The 18,416-nt window shown below is 40.4% G+C and overlaps 1 protein-coding gene across 1 annotated transcript in view; it reads left to right on the top strand.

Annotated features, from left to right (window-relative positions):
* The first annotated feature begins 569 nt into the window (after positions 1–569).
* Positions 570–18,416, top strand: part of TMEM38B (transmembrane protein 38B) — a 77,718-nt gene continuing 59,871 nt past the window's right edge. Inside the window, exons 1-2 of the mRNA XM_025360591.1 lie at positions 570–812; positions 17,695–17,851. Coding sequence (XP_025216376.1) covers positions 701–812; positions 17,695–17,851 — 269 coding nt within the window. The 5' untranslated portion in view covers positions 570–700. The remainder of the gene's footprint in view (positions 813–17,694; positions 17,852–18,416) is intronic.

Genomic DNA, 18,416 nt, shown 5'->3' with positions numbered 1-18,416 from the left:
CATTTCTCACTTCGTAGTCAACCCAAAACACCCGCCTCCATCTCCCACCTAGCTTTTGCTTCTCATTTAACTTTTAAAGACCGGCTCACATGTCACTTTACCCACTTCCTAGAATTGTAATCTTCGTCTCAGAACTGCTCTCGCACGGCAGCTTTACCTCTCAGTACCTGCTTTTGTACCATTATGTGCGTTTTATCTCTTTTTATAAAAAATATCTTTCAGGGAAAGCATAGTTCTTGAGGGCAGGATATTACTGTTTTATTTTTATATCTCCAGTAAGTCAGTGTGACTTGCACTGTGGTTGCTCGATAAATGTTAGGTGAATGACATCAATTTACAGAAATAAATCCAACTCTGAGCGTCTCCCCTTGAGGACCGTGTTTTGTTCATTTGCATGCTCTTCAGGTCCTGCGCCGCGCCCAGGATGCGGAAGACGCTGGACCCTTATTAGGAGAACCGAGGCCGAGCCTGCTGCAGCTGCAGGGAACCCGCTCGCCCCGCCCACCCGCCTGGCGCCAGTGAGCATGCGGCTCCCGCGACGAGCGGTCCCGCCCCCTTCGGCGCCAGGGCGCACGCGCAGGGCCGGAGCCGGCGCGGAGGTGCGGGCGGCTGTGGCTGTCCACTCGGCTACCCTTCACTGTGCGCGCGCGCGGGGAACCAGTCGCCGGGGCTGCTTCGGTTGCCGCGGTCGGTGGTCGTTATGGACTCTCCATGGGACGACTTGGCTTTGGCCTTCTCCCGCACGTCCATGTTTCCCTTTTTTGACATCGCGCACTATCTAGTGTCAGTGATGGCGGTGAAACGTCAGCCGGGTGAGTGCGGGGCGCCGCGGGCCGGGCCCCTCAGAGTGCCCCTGACGGCGAGGACCGTCTAAGTCGGGTGGACGGCTGAGTGGCCGCTAGCCCAGACAGTTCGATGGTAGAGTTGGAGGGGCGCCAAGGGCCGGTAGGTCCGACTTCCTGAGTGCAGATGGGGAAACGGGCCGGGGAGGACGGAGGCTCTAGTACTTGTCAAAGGAGGCGTGACCTGGGGTCCGCGACCCCGCAGCCGGGACGAGCGGGGTCGACCCTGCCAACCGCCGGCAGAAGTCCCAGGACTGACAGAAGCCGCCGCCGCGTTTCGGAACCATAGTTACCCGCGCCAGCCCAGGGCTTGCGCGGCCTCCTGGCGGTACCGCCACTCTCGCACAGTGTTTGAAAGTCACGGGAGGAGACAGCGGGTTTCTGACTTAGTCTCTTGGAGTAATAGATGGTTGCGGACTACTCTCCAGTTACGAAAGTTGTACAAGCACTGAAACAAAAAGCCTCCTGTAGCCAGACCAGGATTCCCCTTCACGCAGTGTCCTGACATCCTGCCTAGCATGTGAGAAGCGAGTGCGTTCCCCTTTTCCCAGTCACTACGAACACAGTACAAGTAAGAGTTACCTGGCATAGTTTGACTATCTGCAGAACGGGGATATATCCTTGAAACAGCATTTTGAGTTCTTTCAGCAATGCGATCAAGGGACAGTAGTTGTATTTTATTGGATTTTACACCAGGGTGCGTTTGCTCTAATACTGCTTTACTTTTGTAGTTATTCTACTGTCCTTTTAGTTGTATGGACCTCTTCTTTCTTTGAGGTCAGGCATTTCTTTGCCTACTTTCTTTGTGTTCTTGCTGTCTTTCGTCGCCTTGCCCTACAGATAGTTGATGAGTGAGGTCTGGAGGATGATGAGTGAGGTCTGGAGGATGATGCTGTACCTTTTTTATGGACTGCTTACTGGTTTTAAAAACTCATTAGACCTCAGAAATATTTTTCATTTACGTTGAAGTTTGTAGCTCAGTTTAAATCATTGATACAAATTTTGACCTGGGTAAGGATGGTATTACTGTATTAAAGTAGAACACATTATCTGCATAAGATATTATTTCCTTGATTTGAAAAAAAAGTTTTGTTGCTACTACATGTTCAGAATTTGATTAAAAAAAAATTTTTTTTTTGTATAGGCTGAATCAGATGTTCAAATTGTGGTCCAGGGACCCATGGGATTCTCTGACACTACCAGCTTAAAATTACTTTTATAATAATATGCAGATGTTATCTTTGTCACTCTCATTTTTCCAAAAGTGTACAGTGGAGTTTTCCAGAGGCTGAGTTGTGATACTGTAACATAAGGAAGTAGATATGGGAATCTAACAGTTTTCTATTTGAAGCCAGACATTTGTTAAAATGTACAACAGTGTGATTCTTCTCACTAAATGTTTTTTTGTTTTAGAAAAGTTATTTTTCATAAGGAATACATTATCATAATAATTATTATTGTTTTTGAGACAGAGCCTCTCTGTCGCCCAGGCAGAAGCGCAGTGGCGCGATCTTGGCTCCCTGCTGCAACCTCTGCCTCCCGGGTTCAAGCAGTGCTCCCTGCCTCAGCCTCCCGAGTAGCTGGGATTATAGTCGCCTGCCACCACGTTCGGCTAATTTTTGTATTTTTAGTAGTTGAGACGGGGTTTCGCCATGTTGGCCAGGCTGGAAGAATACATTATTTATGTTAATATTTAATACATGTACTTTTTAAAAAATGAAAACATGAAAAACAATTGTTGCATAGTGGACAGTTCTATGCAGTCCTACCCGCAAAGGCTAAGGAAGCTGAGAGCCTGAGGAATTCAGTTTCTCAGAAAGAAACCTTTGAAAGGGACTTAAGAACAGAAGCCATGTCTTGGGTGGCCCCAAGAAGATGGTGGATCACCCCCATTACCCGACCCCCAACCCCCAACCAGGGATGTGTAGGACAGTTGCTTAAGGGCAGAATTTATGGTAAGTGAAATAGCGTTAAGGTTGTTTGACCTAAGGGCAAGATTGGTAAGTATATACTTTTACACAAGGAACAGTAGATAAAATATAAATCTTAGAAGCAATCCCAGAACTGGGGTTAATCATAAGTCAACATGGCAGATGTTGGAGTTGCTTTAGCCTCCACAACTATTTAAAATTTTCTCAGTTATAATTCCTAAGATGCCAAGTATTGATACTTGTAACCAACATAAACAAAACCCTTTGGGGTTCTCAAAAAATTTAAGTCAGATTGTTTAAAAGATATAATTTACATAGAGTCTATTCACCATTTTTAATACAAAGTTCTGTGTTTTTGGACAGACACATACAGTCATTTAACCACCATCACAATCAAGATATTGAACAGTTTCCTCACCCACCCCAAATTCCTTCCTGCACTTTTGTGTAAGCTGTCCCCCATCCTTGGCAACCATTAATCTGTTTGCTAATTTTTAGGGATGTAGAGGGCTCCTGAGATTCCAAAAATTGAGAACCACGTGATTATTGAATACTAATATAGTATCAGACAGTACCAGTACTTGTAAAGAGGTAAAAATGATAGAATTCAGACGCAAGAGTGAACAGTGTACCTGTTTAGCCTTTTACCTGAAGTGTGTTAGACTGCCCATTTCCTTTGACAGTTCTATTATTGGTCTTCAATATCTTGCCATTCTGATGATCAGAAAACAATTTTTCATTTACATTTGTCATGGTACTGATGAGTTTGTGCCTCTTATTGGTCATTTGTATTTCCTGTAAATTGCTTGATTTTTTTTTGTCCATTTTCTTATTGGGCTGTAGGCTCTTGTCTTCTGTTGACTCTCTTTGTGGATATGTCTGTAGTCCTTTTTCCACATAACTCTTGCTATCTTTTAACTTTGTTTATATTGTCTTTTATGGCAGAAGTTTAAACAATTTCATAGTATTTTTACTTTTTCATAAAAAATCTATTAATTTTTTTCTCCTATGTCACTATTGGGATTTGTGTATTTTAAGAAGGGCTTTCTCAGGCCTAAGGTTATAAAAATACTCCTTGATCTTTTTTTTAAAAAAATTCTATAGTTCTAAAAAAGTATAGGTTCTTAATCTATCTGCAGTATTTTCTGTTGTATAGATGTTCCTTTGCAAGTATGATCATGGCTGGATAGAACAGTTGGAACTCAGTGGTCTCAACAGAGTAGGCTCTAAGCTCACTGAACTGGTTCTGCTCTCGACCTTTACTAAGATCATCCCTCCTGCATAGACCTCTTGAGTGTCCTTAGTTCTTGTTTGTTTTCATTAGCCTCTTATTTTTATTTATTTATTTTTTTCTGTGAGCTACTGAAATCCTTTCAATGAATTATTTATGGCTTAAGTTTGTTGGTTTTTGTTGCTTGTAGCCAAGAACCCGAGTTCTATTTTTTTTCTAGCCTCTTTATATTGAAGTGTGTTTTGTTGAATACTAATGATAGTGGGTGACTTTGTCTTACTCCTGATATTCCTGAATTTAAAGAGAAAGCTTTTAAAGTTTTCTCAAGAGTGATGTTTGCTGTAGGTTTTTATGAAGGACACTTTTAAGGAAGTTTTTCTTTATTCCCAACTTTCTAGGATTATCCCTATATCTTTACACCATCTGGTGAAGGTGACATAGTTTATCAAGTGCTATTTTTTTTTTCAAAATCTATTGAGATCATATTGTGTTTCCCATTTAAAAATGTAATGTAGTGAATTACATTATTACATTTTTTAAAAATGATGAATCATCTTATATTCTTGGACTAAACTACTTGATACATTATTTCAATTCATTAGGGATTTTGATTTGGCAGTACTTCATGTAAAATTTTTGCATTTATGTTTATAATAGAAATGAGCCTATTAGGTTATTTTATTGTGTGACCCTCAGTTTGGGCCCAAGGTTATGCTGTTTTTGTAAAATAGAATGGGAAGCTTTCCATTTTTTAAGCTTGGGATGGTTTATTTAATAGGTATTGCTTGTTCTTTGATATTTGGTAGACTTCAACTATGTAGTTTTATGTTTCTTGGTATATTTTAATGGGTAAATCTTATTTTTTTTCCAATCCAGACTTAAGTCGTTTTGGTAATTTATATCTCTCTCAGGAATCATCTATTTCTTTTAGACTTCCAAATCTATTGGAGTAAATGTTTACATTATATTGTAGAAAATTTCTCTGGATTCTCTAGTAGCTAATTCCTAAATGTTATCTATTTCACTTGAATCTTCTGGATCTTAATCACTTTATGTCCTATAGTAATTTTTTTACACCCCATATATGTCTTTTTTTCTTCTAACTCATTTTGAATAAGATACATTTGTTCAGGCTCTGTCAGTAGATGGAGTGAGTAGCTTGTATTACTCTCTATTTATGTGGTCAGCATTCCTTTTTCATATTCAGAACTGAAGCTAATATGTGTGTACTCCTCCTATTCCAACACCATTTCTTTTAGATTTTTATGTAGAATATGTATGCGTTACTTAATTGGCAACTTTTTCCTGTCCCCCCAGTGATTGATTCTCTAGAACTCACACCTACAGTAAACTATAATTCATATATGTACTACTACTGGAGTTCTTCATATCTTTACCCTCTCAGACGTGTTACTCCTTGAGACTTTGTTTTGGTATGTACTCTACCACTGCCAGTACCTCACCCCCTACTTTCCCACCATTTATATCGGATCATTTGTACTGTCTGCCTAGATCTTAAAAAATGCCACCGGAGGCAAAATGAGAAAGGGGATTAACTCTTTTCTGCCTAAGGTGTGAAGGACTGCATCCCATTTTTGTTTGGTTCAGGTTTTAGGCTTTAAAATCCCAGGAAAGATAATACTCCTCCACCCTTCTCTGTAACTTTTGCTTCATAAGCAAAGACATAAAAGACATCAGGTAATGTAACAAGTGGGATTAATTTTTTTCTTTGTTTACCTCCATTTGTCTTGTGAACAAACATGTGAATCCTCCTGAACCCTGGCGTGTGATTGGCTATAGTTTTCAGTCTGGGCTAATAGTGTAAGTTTTCTTGTTTGTTTGTTTGTTTTTTCTTTTTTATTATACTTTAAGTTCTAGGGCACATGTGCACAACGTGCAGGTTTCTTACATATGTATACATGTGCCATGTTGGTGTGCTGCACCCATTAACTCGTCATTTACATTAGGTATATCTCCTAATGCTATTGCTCCCCTCTCCCCCTACCCCACAACAGGCCCCGGCGTGAGATGTTCCCCTTCCTGTGTCCAAGTGTTCTCATTGTTCAATTCCCACCTATGAGTGAGAACATGCGGTGTTTGGTTTTCTGTTCTTGTGATAGTTTGCTCAGAATGATCGTTTCCAACTGCATCCATGTCCCTACAAAGGACATGAAATTATCCTTTTTTTATGGCTGAATAGTATTCCATGGTGTATATGTGCCACATTTTCTTAATCCAATCTGTCACTGATGGACATTTGGGTTGATTCCAAGTCTTTGCTATTGTGAATAGTGCCGCAATAAACATACGTGTGCATGTGTCTTTATAGTAGCATGATTTATAATCCTTTGGGTATATACCCAGTAGTGGGATGGCTGGGTCAAATGGTATTTCTAGTTCTAGATCCTTGATGAATCGTCACACTGTCTTCCACAATGGTTGAACTAGTTTACCCTCCCACCAACAGTGTAAAAGTGTTCCTATTTCTCCACATCCTCTCCAGCACCTGTTGTTTCCTGACTTTTTAATGATGGCCATTCTAACTGGTGTGAGATGGTATCTCATTGTGGTTTTGATTTGCATTTCTCTGATGGCTAGTGATGATGAGCATTTTTTCATGTGTCTGTTGGCTGCATAAATGTCTTCTTTTGAGAAGTGTCTGTTCATATCCTTTGCCCACTTTTTGATGGTTTTTTTTTTTTCTTGTAAATTTGTTTGAGTTCTTTGTAGGTTCTGGATATTAGCCCTTTGTCAGATGAGTAGATTGCAAAAATTTTCTCCCATTCTGTAGGTTGCCTGTTCACTCTGATGGTAGTTTCTTTTGCTGTGCAGAAGCTCTTTAGTTTAATTAGATCCCATTTGTCAATTTTGGCTTTTGTTACCATTGCTTTTGGTGTTTTAGACATGAAGTCCTTGCCCATGCCTATATCCTGAATGGTATTGCCTTGGTTTTCTTCTAGGGTTTGTATGGTTTTAGGTCTAACATTTATGTCTCTAATCCATCTTGAATTAATTTTTGTATACAGTGTAAGGAAGGGATCCAGTTTCAGCTTTCTACATATAGCTAGCTAGTTTTCCCAGCACCATTTATTAAATAGAGAATCCTTTCCCCATTTCTTGTTTTTGTCAGGTTTGTCAAAGATCAGATGGTTGTAGATGTGTGGTATTATTTCTGAGAGCTCTGTTGTGTTCCATTGGTCTATATCTCTGCTTTGGTACCAGTACGGTGCTGTTTTGGTTACTGTAGCCTTGTAGTATAGTTTGAAGTCAGGCAGTGTGATGCCTCCAGCTTTGTTCTTTTGACTTGGGACTGTCTTGGCAATGTGGGCTCTTTTTTGGTTCCATATGAACTTTAAAGCAGTTTTTTCCAATTCTGTGAAGAAAGTCATTGGTAGCTTAATGGGGATGGCATTGAATTTATAAATTACCTTGGGCAGTATGGCCATTTTCACGATATTGATTCTTCCTATCCATGAGCATGGAATGTTATTCCATTTGTTTGTGTCCTCTTTTATTTCGTTGAGCAGTGGTTTGTAGTTCTCCTTGAAGAGGTCCTTCACATCCCTTGTAAGTTGGATTCCTAGGTATTATATTCTCTTTGAAGCAATTGTGAATGGGAGTTCACTCATGATTTGGTTCTCTGTCTGTCTGTTATTGGTGTATAAGAATGCTAGTGACTTTTGCACATTGATTTTGTATCCTGAGACTTTGCTGAAGTTGCTTATCAGCTTAAGGAGGTTTTGGGCTGAGATGGTGGGGTTTTCTAAATATACCCTCATGTCATCTGCAAACAGGGACAATTTGACTTCCTCTTTTCCTAACTGAATACCCTTTATTTCTTTCTCTTGCCTGATTTCCCTGGCCAGAACTTCCAACACTGTTGAATAAGAGTGGTGAGAGGGCATCCCTGTCTTGTGCCAGTTTTCAAGGGGAATGCTTCCAGTTTTTGCCCATTCAGTATGATATTGGCTATGGGTTTGCCATAAATAGCTCTTATTATTTTGAGATATGTTCCATCAATACCGAATTTATTGAGAGTTTTTAGCATGAAGGGCTGTTGAATTTTGTCAAAGGCCTTCTCTGCATCTATTGAGATAATCATGTAGTTTTTGTCTTTGGTTCTGTTTATATGATGGATTACGTTTATTGATTTGCGTATGTTGAACCAGCCTTACATCCCAGGAATGAAGCCCACTTGATCATGGTGGATAAGCTTTTTGATATGCTGCTGGAATCGGGTTGCCAGTATTTTATTGAGGATTTTTGCATTGATGTTCATCAGGGATATTGGTCTAAAATTCTCTTTTTTTGTTGTGTCCCTGCCAGGCTTTGGTATCAGGATGATGTTGGTATCATCAAATGAGTTAGGGAGGATTTCCTCTTTTTCTATTGATTGGAATAATTTCAGAAGGAATGGTACCAGCTCCTCCTTGTACCTCTGGTAGAATTCAGCTGTGAATCAGTCTGGTCCTGGACTTTTTTTTGGTTGGTAGGCTGTTAATTACTGCCTCAATTTCAGAGCCTGTTATTGGTCTGTTCAGGGATTCAACTTCTTCCTGGTTTAGTCTTGGGAGAGTGTATGTATCCAGGAATTTATGCATTTCTTCTAGGTTTTCTAGTTTATTTGCATAGAGGTGTTTATAGTATTCTCTGATGGTAGTTTGTATTGCTTTGGGGTCGGTGGTTATATCCCCTTTATCATTTTTTTGTTGAGTCTATTTGATTCTTCTCTCTTTTCTTCTTTATTAGTCTTGCTGGCGGTCTATCAATTTTGTTGATCTTTTAAAAAAACCAGCTCCTGGATTCATTGATTTTTTTTGAAGGGTTTTTTGTGTCTCTATCTTCTTCAGTTCTGCTCTGATCTTAGTTATTTCTTGCCTTCTGCTAGCTTTTGAATGTGTTTGCTCTTGCTGCTCTAGTTCTTTTAATTGTGATGTTAGGGTGTCAATTTTAGATCTTTCCTGCTTTCTCTTGTGGGCATTTAGTGCTATAAATTTCCCACTACACACTGCTTTAATTGTGTCCCAGAGATTCTGGTATGTTGTATCTTTGTTCTCATTGGTTTCAGAGAACATCTTTATTTCTGCCTTCATTTTGTTACGTGCCCAGTTGTCATTCAGGAGCAGGTTGTTCAGATTCCATGTAGTTGAGCGGTTTTGATTGAGTTTCTTAATCCTGAGTTCTAGTTTGATTGCACTGTGGTCTGAGAGACAGTTTGTTGTAATTTCTGTTCTTTGACATTTGCTGAGGTGTGCTTTACTTCCAACTATGTGGTCAATTTTGGAATAAGTGTGACGTGTTGCTGAGAAGAATGTATATTCTGTTGATTTGGGGTGGAGAGTTCTGTAGATGTCTATTAGGTCTGCTTGGTGCAGAGTTGAGTTCAATCCCTGGATATCCTTGTTAACTTTCTGTCTCGTTGATCTGTCTAATGTTGACAGTGGGGTGTTAAAGTCTCCCAGTATTACTGTGTGGGAGTCTAAGTCTCTTTGTAAGTCTCTAAGGACTTGCTTTATGAATCTGGGTGCTCCTGTATTGGGTTCATATATATTTAGGATAGTTAGCTCTTCTTGTTGAATTGATCCCTTTACCATTATGTAATGGCCTTGTTTGTCTCTTTTGATCTTTGTTGGTTTAAAGTCTGTTTTGTCAGAGACTAGCATTGCAATCCCTGCCTTTTTTTGTTTTCCATTTGCTTGGTAAATCCTCTTCCATCCCTTTATTTTGAGCCTATGTGTGTCTGCACGTGAGATGGGTTTCCTGGATACAGCAAATTGATGGGTCTTGACTCTTTTTCCAATTTGCCAACCTGTGTGTTTTAATTGGAGCATTTAGCCCATTTACATTTAAGGTTAATATTGTTATGTGTGAATTTGATCCTGTCATTATGATGTTAGCTGGTTATTTTGCTCGTTAGTTGATGCAGTTTCTTCCTAGCATCGATGGTCTTTACATTTTGGCATGTTTTTGCAGTGGCTGGTACGGGTTGTTCCTTTCCATGTTTAGTGCTTCCTTCAGGAGCTCTTGTAGGGCAGGCCAGGTGGTGACAAAATCTCTAAGCATTTGCTTCTCTGCAAAGGATTTTATTTCTCCTTCACTCACGAAACTTAGTTTGGCTGGATATGAAATTCTGGGTTGAAAATTCTTAAGAATGTTGAATATTGGCCCGTACTCTCTTTTGGCTTGTAGAGTTTCTGCTGAGAGATCCGCTGTTAGTCTGATGGGCTTCCCTTTGTGGGTAACCCGACCTTTCTCTCTGGCTGCCCTTAACATTTTTTGCTTCATTTTAACTTTGGTGAATCTGACAATTATGTGCCTTGGAGTTGCTCTTCTCCAGGAGTATCTTTGTGGCGTTCGCTGTGTTTCCTGAATTTGAATGTTGGCCTGCCTTGCTAGGTTGGGAAAATTCTCCTGGATGATATCCTGCAGAGTGTTTTCCAACTTGGTTCCATTCTCCCCGCCACTTTCAGGTACACCAATCAGATGTAGATTTGGTCTTTTCACATAGTCCCATATTTCTTGGAGGCTTTGTTCATTTATTTTTACTCTTTTTTCTCTAAACTTCTCTTCTCATTTCATTTCATTCATTTGATCTTCAATCACTGATACCCTTTCTTCCAGTTGATCGATTCGGTTACTGAAGCTTGTGCATTTGTCACTTAGTTCTCATGTCATGGTTTTCATCTCTATCAGTTCGTTTATGGACTTCTCTGCATTGGTTATTCTAGTTAGCCATTCGTCAAATCTTTTTTCAAGGTTTGTAGTTTCTTTGCGCTGGATTCATAATTCCTCCTTTAGCTCGGAGAAGTTTGATCGTTTGAAGTCTTCTTCTCTCAACTCGTCAAGGTCATTCTCTGTCCAGCTTTGTTCCACTGCTGGCGAGGAGCTGTGTTCCTTTGGAGGGGGAGACGTGCTGCGATTTTTAGAATTTCCAGCTTTTCTGTGCTGCTTTTTCCCCATCTTTGTGGTTTTATGTACCTTTGGTCTTTGATGATTGTGACATACAGATGGGGTTTTGGTGTGGATGTCCTTTCTGTTAGTTTTCCTTCTAACAGTCAGGACCCTCAGCTGCAGGTCTGTTGGAGTTTGCTCCAGGTCCACTCCAGACCCTGTTTGCCTGGGTATCAGCAGTGGAGGCTGCAGAAGAGTGAATATTGCTGAACAGCAAATGTTGCTGTCTGATTGGTCCTCTGGAAGCTTCATCTCAGAGGTGTACCCGGCCATGTGAGGTGTGAGGTGTGAGGTGTGAGTTTGCCACTAGTGGGGGATGTCTCCCAGTTAGGCCACTCAGCGGTCAGGGACCCACTTGAGTCCTGAGACTCAACAATCTATCCGTTCTCAGATCTCAAACTTCGTGCTGGGAAAACCGCTACTCTCTTCAAAGCTGTCAGGGACATTTACAATTGCAGAGGTTTCTATTGCCTTTTGTTTGGCAATGCCCTGTCCCCAGAGGTGGAGTCTACAGAGGCAGGCCAGCCTCCTTGAGCTTTGGTGGGCCCCACCCAGTTCCAGCTTCCTGGAGGCTTTGTTTACCTACTTAAGCCTCACTAATGGCGGGCGCCCCTTCCCCAGCCTCGCTGCCACCTTGCAGTTAGATCTCAGACTGCTGTGCTAGCAATGAGAGAGGCTCCGTGGGCACCGGACCCTCCGAGCCAGGTGTAGGATATAATCTCCTGGTGTGCCCTTTGCTGAGACCCTTGGTAGAGCGTAGTATTAGGGTGGGAGCGACCCGATTTTCCAGGTGTTGTGTGTCACAGTTTCCCTTGGCTAGGGAAGGGAATTCCCTTCCCCCTTGTGCTTCCCTGGTGAGGCGATGCCTCGCCCTGCTTTGGCTCTCACTTATTGGGCTGCGCCCACTGTCCTGCCTCCACAGTCCAACACGCCCCAGTGAGATGAACCTGGTACCTCAGTTGGAAATGCAGAAATCACCCTTCTTCTGTGTCACTCACACTGGGAGCTGGAGGCTGGAGCTATTCCTATTCGGCCATCTTGGTGCTGTTTTTTCTTTTCTCCGTCTCCTGGGCATTTTATTAGGAAGTTGGAATATGCTGTTTTGGTGGTTGCTAGTGAGAAACCATTTTAATGGGAAGTTTACATCATTAATTTTAATCTATCTTATCTTACATTTTAAATGTCTCTTAAGTCTTCATTAAAATAAATACATTTTCAATCCAACATTCACATCAAACCACCGTTTTGTATAAGACTTCCTGACTACAGTAATTTCTATTACACACAAAATGTATTGTTTTACTCTAAATTCTGATGTGACTATTCTGCTAGCCTCTCTCAAATCATGCGTAATTAATTTTAGCAAATATTCATTGAAACTCTGTATTGGGCATTGTATTAGATGTTGAGGATACCACAATGAAAGATGCTGTTATAGCGCTAAAGAGACTTATTGGTGCTTTTTCTTTATTTTTGATAGTGTCACATAAGGTTGCACTACCTTTTCTTTTCTTTTTTTTTTTTTTTGAGACGCAGTCTCGCTCTGTCGCCCAGGCTGGAGTGCAGTGGCGCGATCTCGGCTCACTGCAAGCTCCGCCTCCCGGGTTCACGCCATTCTCCTGCGTAGCTGGGAATGAGTAGCTGGGACTACAGGCGCCTCCTGAGTAGCTGGGACTACAGGCGCCCGCCACCGCGCCCGGCTAATTTTTTGTATTTTAGTAGAGACTGGGTTTCACCGTGGTCTGGATCTCCTGACCTTGTGATCTGTCCGCCTCAGCCTCCCAAAGTGCTGGGATTACAGACGTGAGCCACCGCGCCTTCTACACAGTAATAGTAGGCATGATTGATTTTAGATACTGGGAGAACATTTCAGTATATTCTATTCCTCATGCATTCCTGTAAGGTAGGTATTATTTAACTCATTTTATAGATGAGGAGTAGTTTAAAGGGATAAAATAACCTTCCTTAAGTCGTATAGTTTATAGTTATGGAGCTAGTTCTTGACTCCAGATCTGGTTAATTCCAAAATTTCTTACTATTCTGTGCCTTACCTTTGCATACCCATTTAATATTCTTGGTTTCAATAATTAGCAATTTCTCAATAAGGTATCATTTGACATGGTTATTTTCTCCAATGATTTCTGTCATTTCTATGAATTAAATCCTGGAATAAAGTTTGTCATTGTTCCTTTCCTCTAATTTGTGGGAGATGCAAGTTTATAGGTCTAGAATTTATCAGTTCTGGGCATCCTGGAAAGGTGGCAGCAGTGGTGGCAGCCCAGTTTTGCAATGTCTTTATGAATCTCCATGTAAAAACAGGGAAAAGTGCAAAAGTTATCAATGTCCAGCTCAGTGGATTTTCAAACACACCCACAATCAATATGCAGATAAATAGAGAACATTTATGACCCTCCCCAAAGCTTTGCCCCTTTGTTACATGATTTGAAGCACCAAAGGCCATGTGCAGGGGTTCATGTCTGTAATCCCAGCACTTTGGGAGGCTGTGGCGGGTGGATCTCTTGAGTCCAGGAGTTCGAGACCAGCCTGGCCAACATGGTGAAACCCTGCCTCTACTAAAAATACAAAAATTGACAGGGCGTGGTGGCACGCGCCTGTAATCCCAGCTACTCAGGAGGCTGAGGCACAAGAATTGCTTGAACTTGGAGGTGGAGGTTTGCAGTGAGCCAAGATCATGCCACTGCACTCCAGCCTGGGTGACAGAACTAGACCCTATCTTAAAAAAAAAAAAAGAAAAAAGAAAAAAGAAAGCCAGGTTTGACTCCAGTATGTTTCAGAAATGACAGTTCATAATTTACTTCTGTGAGTTTAAAGAATTTTGCTTAAATTTATTTAATATTTTTTAAGTGAAAGAAAAGTTAGAATATTTGGGTGACCTGTCAAAAAATATTAATCAGGGAGTATGTTGTAGTAGAAAGAGCTCATAAAGTCAGGAGACCTGCATCTAGTTTAGAGTGTATCAGTAATGGGCTAGGTAGCTTGGGATAAGAACTTAAACTCAGTATTTTATTTGTGTAATAAATGAGCTGTCTAGAACACCACCTGAGCAGTGTTTCCTCCAGAGGGGTCTCAGTTTGGGCTCTAAAGAGTTCTTCTACCAAGTTTCTAAATTTTAATAATTTCAGTCTATTTTTTGCTCCCCCAGAGTAGTAACTGCTTTCTGGAACTGAACTCTGTGATAACATAGTATTTACTTTTTGCCTTTTCAATAACCTAGTGAACAATTTTATACCTACTGAGTTCTATTTAAATAATAGTGTTTTCTATCTCCGGACTGAACAGAAACCCAGGAGCAGGGTTTGAACTTCCTACTTTCTGGTTTGCATATATCTTATTAAGATAACTAAAGTGCTTGCTACTTGCCACTCATCAGACCCAGCCAGTATAATCTCATCAGTGCAGATCAGTGTAATGTGTGATCTCTCAATGTGATCAAAATCTCTGGACTATTTTAGAGAGCAAGAGTGTTAACATAGACCTGAAGCAAGACTGTAATGGTTGAACAAAGCACAAAGTGCTTCTGGGATTTTTTGCAAATTAATAGGAAGAAAAAAGCATTTGCTTCCAAGTTGTAAGAATTGTGTTGATTTGACCCCGTAAAAATACTACATCTTGAATACTAGCTGCAATTACAGTCATGACCTTTCTGTGTTTATAATTCCTAGCTATTCTCCAAGATCCATCTGTCTTATATTTAGATCAAACAGTTAAGTTAGTGGAATGTGATAGCCACCTTTTCATCTTTGGTTTTGGCACCAATTTTTGTGGTATTGTTTTTGGTTACTTTGTTGGTGAGGAGAGGAATCTCTAGGGGCTTCTATGTGATCCATTCTACCGTATTGATCCTTATGCCTTAAATCAAAGAATCTATATGGGCATTGAATCAGTTGCCAAGTATGTCGGTTCTAATTACTCATTAAGGAACTGGGGAATAACTACAAGGTGAGTATGTGGATCTACCTGGTCCATTATGATTCAAACTTGATCTAAGGCTGGGCACAGTGGCTCACACTATAATCCCAGCACTTTGGGAGCTGAGGCAGGAAGATCACTTGAGGCCGGGAGTTCGAGACCAGCCTGGCCAACATAGTGAGACCCTGTCCCTGAAAAAATTTAAAAAATGTAAAAACCAAAAACATCCCCCCAGCTTGATCTAAAACTCCTTGAATTGTGTCATAGATAATCTGTAAGCCTCTGTTGCCTATGTGATTATTTTTAAATAATTTTGATGAAAAAGCATACTTGAGGCATATGGGTTGTTCATTTTTCTCTCTTTTTAAAAAGAAGATAAATCTATAAAGGGGAAAGACTAAATCAAAAGTAAACTAATATGCAATTTAAAAATACTTAATATGTAGAGTTGAAGCTTTGAGAAGGCTAGAACATTCCCATGCTTCTTTCTAGAAGTTATGTCAGCCCCTAGCAAGTTGAATGTCAACTGTTTTGAAAATAACTACAATGCAACTAGTTCTTAAAAACAGGGACACACTCTAGAACTAAAATAGACTGAGTACAACAAAATAAAGAAGTCATGTATGTAGTGCATTAACAAAATATATTTCTAAGTTTTGTTATAACTGTAAGTTCATAAAACTGTTTTAAGCATAGTCTAATGATTCATTTTGCCAGAATTTGGGATTATTTTGTAGATGTGATTTTCAGTGCATTTATGGAAGTAGAGCATGACTTTATTTTTCTTTGTAGCTTTCATTTCATGATGAAGGTATTTATTTATTTATTTATTTTCGATACAGGGTCTCACTCTGGTGTCCAGGCTGAGTGCATTGGCACTGTCATGCCTCACTGCAGCCTGGAACTCCTGGGCTCAAGTGATTCTTCCACTTTAGCCTCCTGAGTAGCTGGGACTACAGGTGTGTACTATCAAGCCTGGCTAATTTTTTATATTTTGTAGAGATGGGGGGTCTTACTATGTTGCTCAAGCTGGTCTTGACCTCCTGGACTCAAGCAATCCTGCCAGCTCGGCCTCCCAAACCAAAGTGTTGTGATTACAGGTGTGAGCCACCGTGCCTGGCTGAAAGTATTTTGATATTAAAGTTCATATGTAATTATTTGCATTTTAAACATCTTATATTTGGAATTAGATTTAGGTCTCAGTGTAACAAATGTTGCTAAGAATTTTGGGGAAAATCATTCTATTGATAGCGTATTTCAAACATCTTAATATAGGACAGAGAAATTTTTTTTTTCTCTTCTAAATGCCAGTACATTAAAAATAAAATGATTTGCGTTGGAAGCCAGGTGTGGTGGCTCACGCCTGTAATCCCAGCACTTTGGGAGGCTGAGGCGGGTGAATCACTTGAGGCCCAGGAGTTCCAGACCAGCCTGGCCAACATGGCAGAACCCTGTCTCTACTAAAAATACAGAAATTAGCCTGACATGGTGGCACCTGCCTGTAATCCAAGCGACTCGGGAGACTGAGGCACGAGACTCGCTTGAATTCAGGATGCTGAGGTTACAGTGAGCCGAGATCACTCCACTGCACTCCAGCCTGGGCGACAGAGCGAGACCCTGTCTCAAAAATAAATAAATAAGTAATTAAGTAAATAAATAAATACAATTTGAGTTAGAGACATTGTTCATATGTAGAATGTTTTATTGGCCTTTTTTTGGGTGTTTTTGACATTTAAAAAATATAAGCCAGTTGTTTGTTTTTTGTTTTTGTTTTCTCAGAAGCCCTCAGTTTGGGTTTGTCTGATTCAATTAGTTCAGGTTGTATATTTTTGTTAGAAATACCATAGAAGTGACCGGGCTCAGTGGCTCATGCTTATAATTCCAGCACTTTGGGAGGCTGAGGTGGGTGGATCTTGAGGTCAGGAGTTCGAGACCAGCCTGGCCAACATGGTGAAACCCCGTCTCTACCAAAAATACAAAAATTAGCTGGGCATGGTGGCAGGCACCTGTAGTCCCAGCTACACGGGAGACTGAGGCAGGAGAATTGCTTGAACTCAGGAGGTGGAGGTTGTGGTGAGCCAAGATCGTACCACTGCACTCCAGCCTGGGGAACAGAGCAAGACTCTGTCTTAAAAAAAAAAAAAAAAAAAAAAAAGATACCACAGAAGTGATGATGTGTTCTCAGTGCATCATATCAGCAGTCATTTGATGTTATTTACAGTGATGTCTGCAAGGTTTCCCCCACTCAGAAGTTATTATTTCCCTCTACAATTAATAAGTAATTAGTTAAGACTCATGTTGAGGTAGTATAAATATATATTCCTAAGAAACCTTTCACCTTTAGGTTTATTTTGTTACTCTGTTTCTCACCTGTCATGTTGAAAGCTTAGTTTGTTTATTTCAGCTTCTTTATTTTCTAATATACTTAAGATTATAAATTTTTCTTATTTAATCACTTTGACATACTGTCTGGGAGTACTTACTGTAGGGTTTGGGATGAAAGGAGACAATAAGTGAGAATATTATTTATAATAATCCATTACTAGGAAACTGGCAATGACAGCCTAAACAGAACAGCATATTTTAAAGGTGCCAAAGTGCCAAAAATCACCCATTAACAAAATGTTTCCAGTCTTGCTTTAAAGAATAAAAGATATGGTTTTTAATGATTTTGATTGGTACAACTATGAATAATAGTTGTTGAAAATTATGAATTTAAGAAGTTTATTTGTTTAGTGCAACTTGTACTTTGGGGCTTGTTTAATAAATATATAATGATCACAGACCATATTTTACTGTACCATTTCAGGAGCAGCTGCACTGGCATGGAAGAATCCTATTTCAAGCTGGTTTACTGCTATGCTCCACTGCTTTGGTGGAGGAATTTTATCCTGTCTACTGCTTGCAGAGCCTCCATTGAAGTTTCTCGCAAACAACACTAACATATTACTGGCATCTTCAATCTGGTAAGCTGCCATTATGGTGACCTATGTGACATTTAAACAATTGTGTTGTAAATTGTTAGTAAAATGAATTTTTTTTTCTTTGAACAATATTTTATGTGCTTGAGAAGTTAATGCATCTGCAAGGGAGGAACCCAAATAATGCCAAAGGTTTTTTTTGTTTTGTTTTGTTTTGTTTTTTTGTCTTTTTTTGAGATAGAGTCTCGCTCTGTTGCCCAGGCTGAAGTGCGGTGGTATGATCTCAGCTCACTACAGCCTCTACCTCCTGGGTTCAAGTGATTCTTCCACCTCAACCTTTGGAGTAGCTGGGATTACAGGTACCCGCCCCTATGCCCAGCTAATTTTTGTATTTTTGTAGAGACGGGGTTTCACCATGTTGGCCAGGCTGGTCTTGAACTCCTGACCTCAGGTGATCTGCCTGCCTCGGCCTCCCAAAGTGCTGGGATTACAGGCGTGAGCCACCACACCCAGCCATGCCAAAGTCTTTAAGTGCAAAGTATATCTCTTTCTTTTTCGTTTCCCCTTATCTTCTCCCAGAAGCAATTATTGTCTGCCATTGTCTTATGTA

The sequence above is a fragment of the Theropithecus gelada genome, chromosome 15 (assembly GCF_003255815.1).
Source record: "Theropithecus gelada isolate Dixy chromosome 15, Tgel_1.0, whole genome shotgun sequence".
NCBI classification, from domain to species: domain Eukaryota; kingdom Metazoa; phylum Chordata; class Mammalia; order Primates; family Cercopithecidae; genus Theropithecus; species Theropithecus gelada.
Note: the sequence above shows the minus strand (reverse complement) of the source record. Positions and strands in the feature narration are given on the sequence as shown.